Source organism: Pyricularia grisea, assembly GCF_004355905.1.
Source record: "Pyricularia grisea strain NI907 chromosome Unknown Pyricularia_grisea_NI907_Scaffold_1, whole genome shotgun sequence".
NCBI classification, from domain to species: Eukaryota; Fungi; Ascomycota; class Sordariomycetes; order Magnaporthales; family Pyriculariaceae; genus Pyricularia; species Pyricularia grisea.
The window spans coordinates 5,776,988-5,791,125 of NW_022156716.1; the positions used below are offsets into that span (position 1 = coordinate 5,776,988).

Here is a 14,138-nt window from a genome sequence, read left to right on the forward strand (position 1 = left end):
ACACGACCAGGTGGGGCTTTGGTTGCACCCATGTACTCCACCCAGAGTGCAAAAGCTCGGGGGCTGCGCGAGGAGCTACCAATAGCTGGTAGGTACCTTAGTTTGTAGCCCCCAATTCATAAGAGTGTGTACCTTGTAGCGCGAACTAACTGATAAGATTGTAAAAATTTGGCTTGCGTACCTACCAGGTCAAAGGTTGGAGATTACCAAAAACGACTGAAAGCAAACACTGCCGTTGCATCCAACCATTCACACCAGCCCATCTGCAAGTACGATATCAGCTCAACTACCAGACTCAGTGTACCCACGCGATCATCTGGTTATCTTTGCCCGACCGCCAGCAGTCTCTCTCCAGCAGTCTTCCCGTTTACCTTTCGACATGCAGCAAAACACCATGATATGGACGGCCTCGGCCGCAGCTCTCGCGACTGGTCTTTTGGGTGAGCTCCGATCTCCAGCACAGCTTGGTTCTCCGTATATGAACTGACTTTCAGCTCGCTCTCGTACCTTAAGCATACGCTGTGTACTTTGACCACCAGCGCCGCACATCCTCCGAGTTCCGTCGTCAGCTGCGCCGCAACGAGCGCAAGCAGGCGCGCGTTGAGAAGGACGGCGCCGAGGCTGCCGAGGGCCAACGCCTCGAGTTGATTAGGCAAGCTGTCGACGAGATCAAGCTGGCCGGCTTCCCAACCGGCGTTGAGGAGAAGGAACAATTCTTCAACGAGCAGGTCACCATCGGCGAGGCCCTCGCCAACGATCGTGAGTGTGACCCTGCACAAGCCTCTTTGTGTCTTTCTGTTCCCCCATGTCCATTTTGTCGTTGATGGACGCTGACTTTGCATGACCCGGGAAACAGCCACAAAAACCATCGAGTGTGCGCTGCACTTCTACTGCGCCCTCAAGGTCTACCCGAGCCCGGGAGACCTGATTCCTATTTACAACAGCATCGTGGCCAAGGTGAGTCGGAGCCATAATTTCCCCGGGGGACTGTTGGCCTGAAGGCATTTCTTTTTTTTTTTTTTTTTTTTTTTTTTTTTTTTTCTGTACTAACATGTGATCATTATAGCCCACTCTTGATGTCCTGGCCGAGATGATTGCATACGACAAGGAGCTGAAGTTGACGGCTGCCTCGGCACCGGCCGCTGCCGCCGGCAAGGCTGGACCGTTAGATGACGTCGTCGACGTCGATGTCGATGACATGCCTCCCGCCGCCGGTCTTGACTAGACTTGAGACAGCTCGAATGTCGATGCAAACTCGAGACATCTCATCGGCACCCATCCTAGTCTTTACGATCCGAAATGAACATTTGCACCCTCGATCCAGCCAAAGAAATGATGAAACCTCGATTCGACATCCATCCAGCAACCGCGTGTTACGAACAGCAAGAAAAGAAAAAGGCACCTATAGTGTCCACCCATCTATTTACCCAGTCGTTTCTCGATCGGGTTGAAATTTTTTGTAACAATACAGGGAATCCCCCGAAAAAAAACAAAAGGAGGTCGTTTAGCCTGGGGGGCCCTCCCATATTCTGTAGAACACTTTGTATATACTGTAGACATCATCGCCCTGGGCGATCAGGGGCGATATTGCGCAGAATTCTCTAATGATCAACGGCATGATGCTAATTTCTTTCTTTCTTTTTTTTTTATTGCACTTTGTGACAAGCACAGATGTCCAGAGTGTTATAGACTAGAACTAGAGTCATCATATGCACTAGGCTTCTATAGGCCTTCCCTTTCTATCCACCCTCTGGTCACGGGGATCGAAGCCTCCGTTGCCCCAGGTAGCCCACTCAGGCGTCTCGGGTCCCATGTAGTCCTCAGGGCTGAAGTCTCCATGTGGTCCCTTCTCCTCCAGAAGCTGGAAAAACTTTTCGTAATCGATACGGGTGTGCCATTTGCCATCCACCAAGAAACGCTCGCTAGCCAGAAGCACGCAGCAGCTGTGTGCGTGCTCTGCCGCGAGACCGTACGCCAGACCCCTCTTGCGTAGTGACTTTTCAAGCGCAGTGACGAATTCCGTCACTTCGTGGTAGAAGGGTACGTTGGACATGCTCAAACCGGCGCCTGCAGAAGTTGATGTGCCACAGTATGTGACGCCCTTGACCTCCACAAAGCACGGCATGGCCTTTTCAACCATGTCGGCATAGCCCTCGACTTCGTCCTCGACGTTGAAGCCCTTGACGAGAGTGAGTCTGAAGACAGTGCGTTGTCGGAACCTCTTCTCCCGTAGGATATCCAAGCAACGCTGCAGGCGCTCCCAAAAGTCGCGATGTAGCGGCCTGTCGATGCGACGCAGCGAATCCTTGTTCGAGGCGTCGATGGACACGTAGAGCTGTGTCACGTGTCCAAGGGCAGCAAGTTGGTCAGGATGCTGCGCGTTACAGACCAAGAAGGAAGATATGTGCTCGGCGTGCAGGAGTCGAAGGAACTCGTTGATATGTGGGTAAAATATGGGCTCGCCCACGAGCGAAAGAGCACAATGACGAATGCGCATCGCCTCGGCGAACCGCTCTGCCCTAACTCCAGGCACTCCTCGCATCATCTTGATCTTTTGGTAGTGCCCTGCCCTGATCCCGTCGAATATCATGTCGGGTGGATCAGCAACCCAACGCCAGGTTGTGCCGACGGGGTTAGTCCCGTGGCGCCAGCAGAAAACGCATTTGTTGGAACATGAAAGTGAAGGTGTGGCTTCCATGCACTGGTGAGAGTTGATGCCGTAGAATGAGTATTTGTAGCAGCTGCCCCGTCCTCTCAGAGCCGACTTTGTCCAACGGCAAATCTTGACACCTGAATGTGAGCCAACGATTGCGTAGCCTTGTTTGGTAAGCGCCGCATAGGTTGGGGAGCTTTTAGGCACCATCTCTTTGACGGTCTGGATGGCTGGCTGCTTTTTGCTGCCGCCCTTGGGCTTGTCATATGTCGTGAAATCTACAGCCACCGGCGGTGCTGTACCATTCGCGCGAGACGTGTCTAGCATGCGCCCAATGTCTTCCACGTCGTCGAGTGCTTTCGATTTTGACTTTTTGGGTTTTTTCTCCATCGATTCGTTGTCCTCGATGAGCACCTCGTCGTCTTCCTCGTCGGAACCGCCTTCATCCTCACTCTCAACAGCATCACCTGAACCGCGCACACCTTCACCCAGCGACCCCGTCTGTGCGAGAAGGCTCAGCACGTCAACGACACCGTCGTGCCACTCTGAAAGCCGCTCTGATGCATCGGTTTTGGAGTCTCCCATACCAAGTGGGCAGGCCCGCTTGCGCCCTGTCAACTTTGCCATCCATTTGTCAACCTCCTTGGCCTGGAAGCAGAAGCCTTCCTCCTCAGTTGGCCACCCCTCCCGATCGCCAAACCCAAACACAGAGTAGCCCAGAATCGGGGCTAAGGGCGCGGTGTCTATCCTGAAATCATGGTGCGTCTCCTGGAGATGCTCGAGGAAAGTATCGTTGATGGTGTCGATGTTGAAGCTGGGTAGAAGCAGGAGGTACAGCAGCTCCACACGCGAGCCTTCTTTCTGGGCCTCAATATTGGGCACCGAGATGAAATACTCGTCGTAGTCAATCTCGGACAGATCCAGAATCCTGGACTCCCGGAACGAACATCCTACCACAGCAGGCAAGCCGCCCAGGGATTCGTCTAATCTTGCTGCATACTCACGGGCAACCTTGTCGGTCCTGCCTGTGACGGAGGAGAAGAAGACGAGCGGCAGGATCTCTCGTCCAGTCGCGGTTATATCTGCTTGCGCGGTCCCGTTCCTGCCGGTCTTGTTTACGTCGCCTTTGATCCGTCGCGGCCCGCTAGGCTTGGTTTTTCCGAGTGTCGTAGATGTCTTGGGGGTTTCGACTGGCGTAGGGGTTGGTTCTTCCTTAACAGTCTGTTCCCCAAACTTCTTCGCAAATGCCACAGAGCTTTGGTCTCGACCCTGTGTGTGCTCGAGATAGAACCGGAGGAGAATCAATGTTGTAAAGATCGAGAGTATGATTTGGATCCTGTAACTATGCCATATCTCAACGGCAACTGTTCTCGAGCGAATACAGACATATACAGTATGTTTTATTGGATTAGCAATGTGAAAAGCCTATGATCAATGGTTCTTGAGCACTTACGCGACGGGAGATCTCCCAGCGAGCTCGTCGTCCCTAACGGGTGCGACATAATGGGCGGGGCCAAAATCTCGCAGCAGATTTTTGACTGCGTGATTTCCTCTTGCACAGTAGTCCTCTCGAGATAACGATTATAATACGAGGATGTGCAAACCCAAGGTAACTCTTAGTACCTATGTGACTAAGAACTGTAATAATTTTTTTTAATTTTTCTTTTCTTTTCTTAACTCCGGTTGGAGCTTGCTACTACTTGTGACCCCGCACTGAATCGCGCGGCCAATTTTGCACCGCACGCAATACGTACTGTGGTCTGTAGGTAAGCTTTTGCACCGCGCAGAGGGGTCCACAGAGGGGGTTAGTACTGCGACTGGGTTCGAACTATGGCTTGTATGGTCACGTTGATATTATAGTTCTACCTAGTTTAGAGGACAATGAAATACTTGGCAGTTTCTCAACGTAGACGAAGTAAAGCAAGTCTGGATGGATACCTCATTCTCCCATTGATGCCTTGGATAAAATCCTGCATGTGTAGATGGTGCGCAGAAACCTCTAGCTAGGTTAATAAAGTGCAACTTTGATGACACGATAACGACTGTGCTGGGACCATTGTTTCCTTGAGACGCTATCCACCTGTAGCATCCCGAGCATGACAGTTTAGTGACGTTATGGGTTAGATTGAACATTATATATTGTGCACTGACTCGACCTATTTGGCAAAACCAAGCAACGCCCCGGACCAAAAAAGATTACGAGAACCTCTATAACCCATTAGGCCCCCATTGTCTACCAAACATACATAATTGAACGCCAAAGTATCTCGGTAAAATACGCCCTCGGATCTCATTTATATTAGGTAATTACTTGCAATGGCGGCCTGGGATGATGCAAGAAACAAACGGCTTGCCGCTAAATCAAACGATTGTGGACTTGGCAATTGAGCCCTCCGAATGATCGGTTATTGCGCAAGTTTCCACAGTGCCAGTCAGCTATCTCTTGACATATGCACAACGTGTGCAGAATTATGACCAGTGTGGGTGCTGATTGTTATCAGCAATTTAGACAGAGTCGGAGAAGAGATACCTGACAAGTACAGGCCTAGGAACGATTATGCCAATAGCCACCATAAATAGAATTTTTGAGGAGAAAAGGGTTTAAAAGAAAGAAAAAAAACTGCGTGGCACGCTGCGACTCAAGCTGCACACATATGTACTGATCCTGGTGATTTGCATACCTAGTTGGTGACACGTCTCGGGAGACGTAGGGATGAGAAGTCTGTAACCGCGAGCAGCCGACGATAAGCCTCTTGCATTAGGTATGCTGCCAGTTTTGACATTTGGGTTTTTTTGTCGCAAGTTCTGTCAGGTTGCTTGTGTATTTCCACACTGTATTCCCCAATCGAAAGAATGCGCATGCTATTCAACTCTTCGAGAGTGCCAAACGAAGCTTGAGCAGGTTCATGCCTTAGAGCTTGAGTTCTTCAAGCGAAAACCGGAGTAAATGCATCGGGTTGTGCGTTTTGATTGCTGCGAAACTGCCTTTGTTGGGTCGCAAGGATGTGTCTTCGAAAGACGTCGTATGTAGGTAGGTAGGCCTTGTACTCTGCACGGGACCTGCCCCACCGCCAAAACTGGTTCCGCCGTGTTCGCACCGCACTTGACAAAACACGGACCGATGGGAGGTCATGCGAGTCCAGGCGAGACACCGCAACTTTGTTGCAACCTATCTGTACAGAGCTGATTGCAAATTGTTAGTAGAAACAGTCGGTCCCAATTTCTCGTCAATAATCCTCTCCCGCTCTATCCGTACCAACCCTCTTGTGCACCTTTTATCAATCTTGAGTACCATTTTGGTTCCATAGCATACCCATCCGCCTAGTTTCTCACTCGAGAATAACCAACGAAATGTCTTCTGTCCAAACTATCCACGCTCCTGCCCTCGCGACAGTGCCGCAGGCAATACTCAGCCCACCACTCAACCCACCTAACACATTCGCAAATCTCGTATTGGACCTGAAGGATGGTCTTGGACCTTGCTCTGGCTTGACTTCCGATGATGTCGATGTCGACTACTTGAAGTGGCTGATGGAAGAGTACAAGGCCGATGAGTGCGGTTGGCAAAAATATGCGATGGGAGATAAATCCAGAGGCTACACTCGTAACCTCGTCGATGAGGGTAATGGGAAAAGTAACTTGGTAAGTTGAACTGGCAAGTCTTTCCACATGTAATGGTGCCCTAGAGCTGATAAGTCTCCCCGCCTTCTCCATTGAACAGCTCGTTCTTGTCTGGAGTCCTGGCAAAGGAAGCCCAATCCACGACCACGGCAATGCTCATTGCCTAATGAAGATCCTCCGGGGCGAATTAACTGAGACCCGATATGCATTCCCGGAGCCAAATGTCGAGCAGCCGATGAAGGTCATATCTGAAAAGACATATAAGGAGAACGCGGTGGCGTACATGGCAGACGAGCTTGGCGTCCACCGTGTCTGGAACAAGGGTAGCGACTTCGCCGTGTCCTTGCACCGTAAGTATTGTCTGTTTGTTGCTTTCGTAGGCGATTGAAACCACTTCGCTCTTGAATCGGTTTCTTTGCGGTTCTGATGTTGACTCTTGAGATAGTGTACACACCACCCAACGTCGCCAAGGGCGGCTGCAACATCTTTAGCGAGTCGACGGGCAAGAGTAGCCATATCAAGAAATGTCCAAACTTTTCCGAGTATGGTAAACGCCTTGAGTAGGTAGAGATCTGTGTTGGAGTGAATAACCAAAGCATTCGGGGTCAGTGTCGCGAACCCGGACTTTCGGTTGGCGGTGTGTATGGAAGAGGCCCTGGAGGCTGGATGTGGGAAATGATCGTTATGAAATGTATATAGGTTAGATGTATGCTATCTGGTGAAAGCGAGTCTTGATACCCAGAGCGTGCATTTCGGAAGAGTCGTCGGGCTTCAACACAGCCATAGGTAGCGTAAATTGATTTTGGATGATGAAATCGTCTCTGAAGATCAAAATGACACTGAAAAGATGAAGTGTAGTCAAAGTTGTGTCCACGTCGAAGAGTTTCATGTCCAATAATGAAGCAATTGCACCTGGCGCCATTGCGTGATTGCACGTGTGTGGGTGTCGGCCCCCGACAGCCGCCGCAACCAATTGCGTGCGGAAGTTGTGATGTTGCAATCGACACAGCTTGCCAGCACCCAAATATGATTTGCGACATTTAACACATTACTTTACTATCTACAAATGACATTGTAGAATGCATTTTCCGATTCAATTTGCTCTAAAGTTTTCCGGAAACACAAAAGTATGAACTGAACTAAACAAAAATGGCATGGACCAGTTAGTTTTCGATTCTTTTTCTTTCTCTTCTCTTTGAGCGCTTTCTGTTCAGCTTTGATCAAGTTGGCTTCATCAAAATCATCAAATACCCACTTCCCTACCCTACCTACCCTGCAGTGATCATGAGTTAATATGGATGCACTTGCTTGCAGCTGTGACAAAGCCCTTGACTTCACGAGTGGAATGAATTCTTAGTTTGAAGTATTACATATCATTAATCAATCAATATTATCAAAAATTCGCTGCGCTGAGCTGAGCTACGACATCCTGAGGTCCTCCACTATGCCTATCTTGCTCTAGGTGCAACCAGACTCCCCTCCCTCTGTCCCAAGCTGGGCAAAAGCAAGCACCACCACCATTGCCATTCGCTTTGCCAGACACTTATCAACGCTCTCGGGTCCATGACCGGCAAATATTCACTTGTCACTTCCCGTGTGCTGGCCCTTGTCGAGACTGAAGATCTAGATGTCGGTTGAGACGGTCTTCTTTCGATACGCTCGTACAGTCCCTATGTGCATACCGCATGCAAAAGCATCGGGTCAGCTTTTTTTTTTGTTGTTGTTGTCTTGTTTCACTGAAGGCCCTGAGAATAAAAAGGCAGGCTTACCGAATATTCCATTGGGATTTGGATACCAGAGTCTTGTCGGGATATGTGAGGCAATGACCGAACCCCTGGATCCTCATCCAGGACAGCACGAGCATCCTCCTCGACACCGGCAGTGGTAGCTAGTCCGTTTTCCGCCAGTGACATGCTGTCCCTTCCGTCATTCTGCCCGTCCCTGCCGCGGCGTGTAAGAGTCAAGATTGTCGACGTGGTTTTCGCTGAAAGTTGCAACAGGTTCTGGAACCACACTCTTTCTGCTCCATGGCTCCCACGGGCGTTGCCTCGGGAGCCCCTGCCCCTGGCTTCCGCAGAGCCTGCGGACGCCGGGTTGATCGTGGGGTCGTGGTTGTAGTCCCACGTGCCAGCTTCGATACCATCCCGAGCAGCAGGCAGTACGTCCCGGGGGGTGCGCTGGCGGCGGCGGTTTGCTCGCAACTGCCACCAGCGATTAGACGGTCCTTGTCCGCTGCCACGCCATACGTATCGCATGTTTTGGAAGAGCGGCCGGAGGCATGCCAAGGAAGAGGCTGTCATCCCCGTGCCAACTTCGACGGTGCTCCATGTTGCAAAGTCCATGTTTGTGTCTTTGGCCAGTGTCAGGACGGTAGTGGTGAGAGGCGGGTAGGGGATGGAGTTTCATACAGAGAAAGTCATCACCATCCAAAAGGCCAGGCACCAACCTCGCACGCGCAATGGTCACCGAGCTCCCACTGCAACCCCAGAATAACGCTGTCAGAATCATCTGAGAACCCCTGTTTGCTACAAATTTTATACTTTTTTTCCTTCCCACGTGAACACAGTTGCCACTTACACGGCACCCATCCCCATCAACAATACGATGAGACATTTTCTCGTCATGCTCATCGAAAGTGGCCAGACGATCACCACGGGCAGAAAGGCATAAGTAAAGTCAGCAAGGCAGTTGATGGCCGTGGCCAGGTACGACGTCTTTACAATGGCGTCTGGGGTCAAGCAGCGTCCCTCGGAGCGTGGATTATCGTCCCACCACGCGTTGACCGGGTGACACTGAAAGACGGCCATGCAGAAGTAGACGAAACTGAAAGAGACTGTCCCGCTCATGAGAAACTTGATCGCTGCTATGATTTTCGGCTCAGTGGCGATACGCAGGAGGAAGAAGCCGAAAGATATCTTTACCAAGCACGTGCAAACAACATAGAAGAGCTCGCCAGCGTAGTAAGACTGGTGGTTCGGCTCGCGCGTCAGCAGATTCTCTGGTTATCTCAGCCTCTATGATGCAACATAGGTTCAGGCCAACCCACTTCCAGAGTCGATTCCCACCTCGGCTGATGCCGTATGGTTCTTGTTGAGGGTTGGGAGCTTACAACCTACCTTTAAGCCTGCGTGCCATTGCCAGTCGGTCAACTCGGCTCGATGGAGTCCAATCCCGAGGTCTATGTCAATTTCCGTGTTGATGATGTAGCCCGAGTATATAATCTGCGTGACTTTTTGTTAGCAGCAAAACTCCTTTATTGGGTCCTCAAAAAAGCTCTTAAGCCAGGCTCGATGCGTATACGCAGGCCTCACAAGTAGAGCTGCCATCAGCCAGTCATCGATTCCCACGTTGTGGACTAAAAATCGTCGAACAAAGAGCCGTAAGGGCACGACGACCCATACAATGCCAAGAAATGCAAAGTCGATTGCCCTAAGCTGCTGCCTCCGCTCTGACTCCATTGCCACGATGTTGCCAGGTATTTAGCCCCTCGAGTTATCTCGGGGCACATGAAGTCGCCAAGAGTGTCATTGATTTGATGAAAGAAAGCACAATGGCCCTACCCAGTCAGGTAAGGTAGGCATGTACTTCATCTGTCGTCTTAACTTTCTTTGAACCTGACTCGCAGCAAAAGCTAATTGTCTGTTGCTACTTGTTTTACCCCATAGGTCACCGTAGGATTGGTTCCAATAAAAGTCTCTCAAGATGCAAAAGCTACTGAAACCCCACGCGTAGTCGTCGGATGTCTTTGTTCCATATCGGGAATCAGTAAGGTTGCCCTATAATCTCAGTCCCCCCCCTCTAAAAGGGTATGTTCTACGCGGAGCCTTTCCCGTATAATCCTTCACTCCATATTGGGTACGGCCCTATCTTGCGCGTCCTCGGGGTTCAAGCCAGTAGATGCAGGTAATAAGCTCAGGGGTACTCTTCGATCCCTGAAGAGACTAGACTGGTATTAGGGTTAAAGTCTCTTCAATCTTTGGACGTAGAACTTTCCAATCCGCACTAAAAAAAATCTTCCACAGCTTTGTAGGTCCCAAAGTAGATATGCATGCGTATGTGTTCTCGATCTCTTCCGTCTTCGGACGTAGAACTTTCGATCCCCACTAAAATTCACCCATAGCTTTGTATGCCCCAGTAGATATGCATATGTGTTCTCGATCTCTCCCAGCTCCTACAAATCGGGCTGGCAGGGTGTTCATTTGTACGAGGAAGCCTAAGAAACACATAAAATTAGATTAGCTTTCCCAATGAGTGTCAGTTACCTGCAGCAAATATTTGTTTGTTTCTCATGACTTTTCAGTCATCCCTGCCATTTCAGGCAAGAGCAATAAGACAAAATATACTGAGGTAGCACCAATTTATATATGCACACCCTTCCCCCATCTCACATTTTGAAAAACAGCTCTTGCGTGTGTTGTTGGTCCTTACCCTCGGAATTCAAACCCTGTGGTCCAAAATTATATGCAACATGTGAAAGCTAACATGGCAATATCTGACAACCTCCATATACTCCGTATATGTCCACTAGGCGAGTAAGTCAAAACACAATGATAGTCACAAATATGACATTACGCCATCACTCAGCCGAGAAGCTTCATGATGTCCGCCATACGTGTTTCCTTGGCTTGGGCCTTCTTCCCTTTTTCCCGAAAGGCTTTGCTGACGAGGTCTCGCTTCTCGCCTTGGATATCAAGCACACGCTCCTCCACAGTGCCCTCCATGACTAGTCGCCATACTGTTGTCGGTCTGGTCTGCCCTAGTCTGTGGACTCGATCGATAGCTTGGTCCTCGATAGCAGGAGCCCACCAAGAGTCTGCCAAAATAACCGTGTCTGCCGCCACGAGGTTTAGCCCGACACTGCAGACTCCCAAGCTTGCCAGTAGGATACGTGTGTCCGGATCTGTCTCCAGCTTCTTCATGGCATCATCGCGGGTTGCTGGCTTCATGGTGCCATCAATCCGAGTATATCCATAGGTGGTATGCTCCAGCTGCCGCTGTATGACGTTCAGGAAAGAAGTCCATTGTGAAAATATGATTACTTTCGATGAAGAATTCTTCAGTAGCGTCCCATCAAGAATTTTGAGCAGTGCATCTGTTTTCGATGAGCCGGCAGACTCATCAAACTCATCCACCTGGACAGAGTTGCCGCCATCTTCCTTGGCTGGCTCGACGAGCTTGTCTTCGCTGAGCTCTGTCCTGCACAGTGGGCACTTGTGCTGAACCTCGACGACTTGCATAATGCATTTTCTGCAAAACGCGTGTTTACAATGAGTAATGACTGGATCATCAAGCGTATCTAGGCATACTGCACAGTCATCTTGGCTCTCCACAAGTAGACGGAGGGCCTCCTCGAGGATCTGACGATTTTCTGGTGTAAGGTCAACCACTTCGTGTTCTTTGAGTAATGACAAGACGTCTTTGACACGCTCTTTGCACAGGGTCCAGTGGCAACACATTTGCCTCAGTCGTAGAAGTCGTTCCAGCACATTGGTGAATCCGCCGTTCTGACTAGTCTGTGGATTATTGCGGATGTCGTCCAATACACCCTTGGCCTCGGACAAGAGTGCATCGTACTTCTTTTTCTCGGCCTCTGTGAAGGCAATGCGATGCACGTAGTGAGTCTTTGGCGGCAGCTTGAGGTCTACGAATTTCATAGTCTTGTTGCGCCTCAGGCACAGATCTCCCATCAAAGCTTGAAGAAGGCTCTCTGCCCGGGGGTCTCCGAAGGAAAGACCTCTCTCAATAACTGAACGAAAGATTTCCAATGACTCCAAGCCACCGGTGATTTTCAAAAATTTGAGCGATGAATAAAGGTCACGGATATTGTTGACGATAGGGGTGCCTGAGAGGATCCATCTCGACGTGGCTTTGAGCTCGCAAGCAGCTTCCGCAGTGTGTGTGGCGGAATTTCGGATCGTGTGACCTTCGTCCAGTACTACTCTTCGCCATTGGATCTTGGACAGAGGGCCGCTAGAACGCTCACTGGTCATTGTGCCATACGTTGTGATGACCACACCATAACTTCCCACCTCCTCAGGATCCTTGCTTCGAGAAGTACCGTGGTGAATATAGACGCTAGGTCGTTCATCTTCGTATACGTGGTTCTCGATTTGCTGGCTCCAGTTTGACATCACTGTCATAGGCGCCACTAATAATTATCAAAATATGAATGAGTCAGCTTGATGCGTCGCAATTTGCCGATTTAGAACAATAGGCCATCCTACCAATAAGGGTCGGGCCGGGGCCTCCTGTCAGAATAAGACTGATGATCTGTAGCGTTTTGCCGAGGCCCATATCGTCTGCGAGTATGCCGCCGCTTAGGAGCTTAGGGGCCTTAGCAGTCGTAAATTCAGTGGCAAGGTTCCTGTAGCGACCTCGAGCATCAACTTTCCAAAGTTGCGTGTTGTTGTCTGAGCCACGATCGGGAAATTCGGGGTTCTCTTTCTTGGTTAACCAAGCAAGACCTTGTAGCTGGTAAGGTAGAAGTTGAGACTTGAGCTCCTGCGGTTGATCTGCACAGGGCAAAGCGGACAATGCCTCCTCGTCCATTGCGAAGCTCTTCACGAGATCGTCACCGGATCTTGCCTTTACGACTTTACTTTGTTCGATAAGGTTCTCCATGGTTTCAAGAGGATTTTGCTGTCCCGGTCGCATGTTCTTTAGTGACTGGGTTGAGGTACCGGTGATCTTTAATGGAAGACGACGAAGCTCAGACTCGCGCTTGGTCTGCTTGAGCTGCGTAGCCTTGATAAGTTTGTCGTTCTTAAGTCTGGCTTCAAGTTGTGCCCTCGCCAGCGGCTCGCTGGTCCCGAAAACGAATATCTTTGCAGGGCAATCGAAAGCGGTTTTCTCGCCCATGATTTTGGCTTCAATGACAATGTCATTGGCGTCCTGATATCAGTGTCAGTGGTATTGACACAGTTCAAAATTAAAATCTTGGGAGCCGGTTTACCTCGGGGATGGTGGTAAATGGTCTGAACTTACGATGTAAGGGGCCAGCTTCTCTACAATCTTGCGGGGGAAATGACCAATCTGGGCCCCTTGGACATTGTCCACTCGGATAGCGTTTACATCGTACTTGCGAGTTGTTAGCTATTGGCCGGGGATATATATACCTACCTAAGTAGGTACCCTATACATCTAGCTCTCAAGTGAGGTGGATTGACAAACCGGATTGGTCGGTTCGCGACGACAAATAGTAAGCTCACCGGGCGACACTATGCCATTGTAGTATCTACAGCCGACAATTCTGACGTCTTGGAATCCCGAAACCTGCAAGTTAGCGTTTGCGGTACTTATAAACACTCTACTACTTCATCAAACGATTGAAGGCATTTGACTTACCAAGTGAGCCATACAACTCCAGCTCAGGAGAGTTATCGGATTGATTCAGCGCCCGTGAGTTCGGGTCATCAACCTCATAGAATTGAGTTGATGAAGGCGCTTGGCTGGACGTGGCTAATGAATTTTGCGAGGATGTCTGGCCAGAACGAGACTTGCTTGTGCTTGAGGATGGTCTGTTACGAGGGTGTTTATTTGGGGTTGTCGAGTCGTCGTCGCCAGTTAAATCTATAATGGCCGAATGAGACCGTTTTCGACTAGGACCCATGGTGATAGATTCGCTGACGGACAGCCGTCATGTGTTGAGACAATTGACAATTGAAATCCTGGGGTTGCAAGCGCACAAACTTGGGACCTGCCAAGTGGTGCGCGTATGTTTTTTTTTTTTTTTTTTCTTTTCTTTTTTTTCTCTCTTCAAAACCTGGGTTTGGCAGTGATGGCAGTGATGGCAGTGATTGATTTAATTTCTGGTGGTGAGGCGTAAAGTGAAAGGAATTCAGATATGCTGCTACAGCATACCTAG

At 49.9% G+C, this 14,138-nt stretch overlaps 6 protein-coding genes across 6 annotated transcripts; 2 read left to right on the plus strand and 4 right to left on the minus strand.

Annotated features, from left to right (window-relative positions):
• The first annotated feature begins 185 nt into the window (after window positions 1–185).
• PgNI_01775 (uncharacterized protein) lies at window positions 186–2,276 on the plus strand. The gene is made up of 4 exons (XM_031121847.1): window positions 186–440; window positions 514–759; window positions 857–957; window positions 1,067–2,276. Exons 1-4 carry the CDS (start codon window positions 380–382, stop codon window positions 1,223–1,225), a joined length of 567 nt encoding a protein of 188 aa, XP_030987547.1. The 5' UTR covers window positions 186–379; the 3' UTR covers window positions 1,226–2,276.
• PgNI_01776 (uncharacterized protein) lies at window positions 1,715–4,273 on the minus strand (the record flags this gene model as incomplete). Its single annotated transcript, XM_031121848.1, has 2 exons — window positions 4,107–4,273; window positions 1,715–4,017 (listed from the first exon to the last, which is right to left on the minus strand). The coding sequence occupies exons 1-2, from the start codon at window positions 4,153–4,155 to the stop codon at window positions 1,715–1,717; spliced, it is 2,352 nt and encodes a 783-aa protein (XP_030987537.1). The 5' UTR covers window positions 4,156–4,273.
• A 564-nt stretch (window positions 4,274–4,837) lies between these two features.
• On the plus strand, window positions 4,838–7,112 carry PgNI_01777 (uncharacterized protein). The gene is made up of 3 exons (XM_031121849.1): window positions 4,838–6,295; window positions 6,375–6,624; window positions 6,720–7,112. The coding sequence occupies exons 1-3, from the start codon at window positions 6,005–6,007 to the stop codon at window positions 6,836–6,838; spliced, it is 660 nt and encodes a 219-aa protein (XP_030987538.1). The 5' UTR covers window positions 4,838–6,004; the 3' UTR covers window positions 6,839–7,112.
• Window positions 7,113–7,852: 740 nt separating this feature from the next.
• PgNI_01778 (uncharacterized protein) lies at window positions 7,853–8,616 on the minus strand (the record flags this gene model as incomplete). The annotated part of the gene is made up of 2 exons (XM_031121850.1): window positions 7,853–7,897; window positions 8,044–8,616. 2 exons carry the CDS (start codon window positions 8,614–8,616, stop codon window positions 7,853–7,855), a joined length of 618 nt encoding a protein of 205 aa, XP_030987870.1.
• Window positions 8,617–8,847: 231 nt separating this feature from the next.
• PgNI_01779 (uncharacterized protein) lies at window positions 8,848–9,409 on the minus strand (the record flags this gene model as incomplete). Its single annotated transcript, XM_031121851.1, has 2 exons — window positions 8,848–9,272; window positions 9,391–9,409. The coding sequence occupies 2 exons, from the start codon at window positions 9,407–9,409 to the stop codon at window positions 8,848–8,850; spliced, it is 444 nt and encodes a 147-aa protein (XP_030987871.1).
• A 294-nt stretch (window positions 9,410–9,703) lies between these two features.
• On the minus strand, window positions 9,704–14,085 carry PgNI_01780 (uncharacterized protein). Its single transcript, XM_031121852.1, has 6 exons — window positions 13,619–14,085; window positions 13,445–13,530; window positions 13,259–13,366; window positions 12,499–13,165; window positions 10,703–12,422; window positions 9,704–10,580 (listed from the first exon to the last, which is right to left on the minus strand). The coding sequence occupies exons 1-5, from the start codon at window positions 13,881–13,883 to the stop codon at window positions 10,855–10,857; spliced, it is 2,694 nt and encodes an 897-aa protein (XP_030987212.1). The 5' UTR covers window positions 13,884–14,085; the 3' UTR covers window positions 9,704–10,580; window positions 10,703–10,854.
• Between the last annotated feature and the right edge of the window lie 53 nt (window positions 14,086–14,138).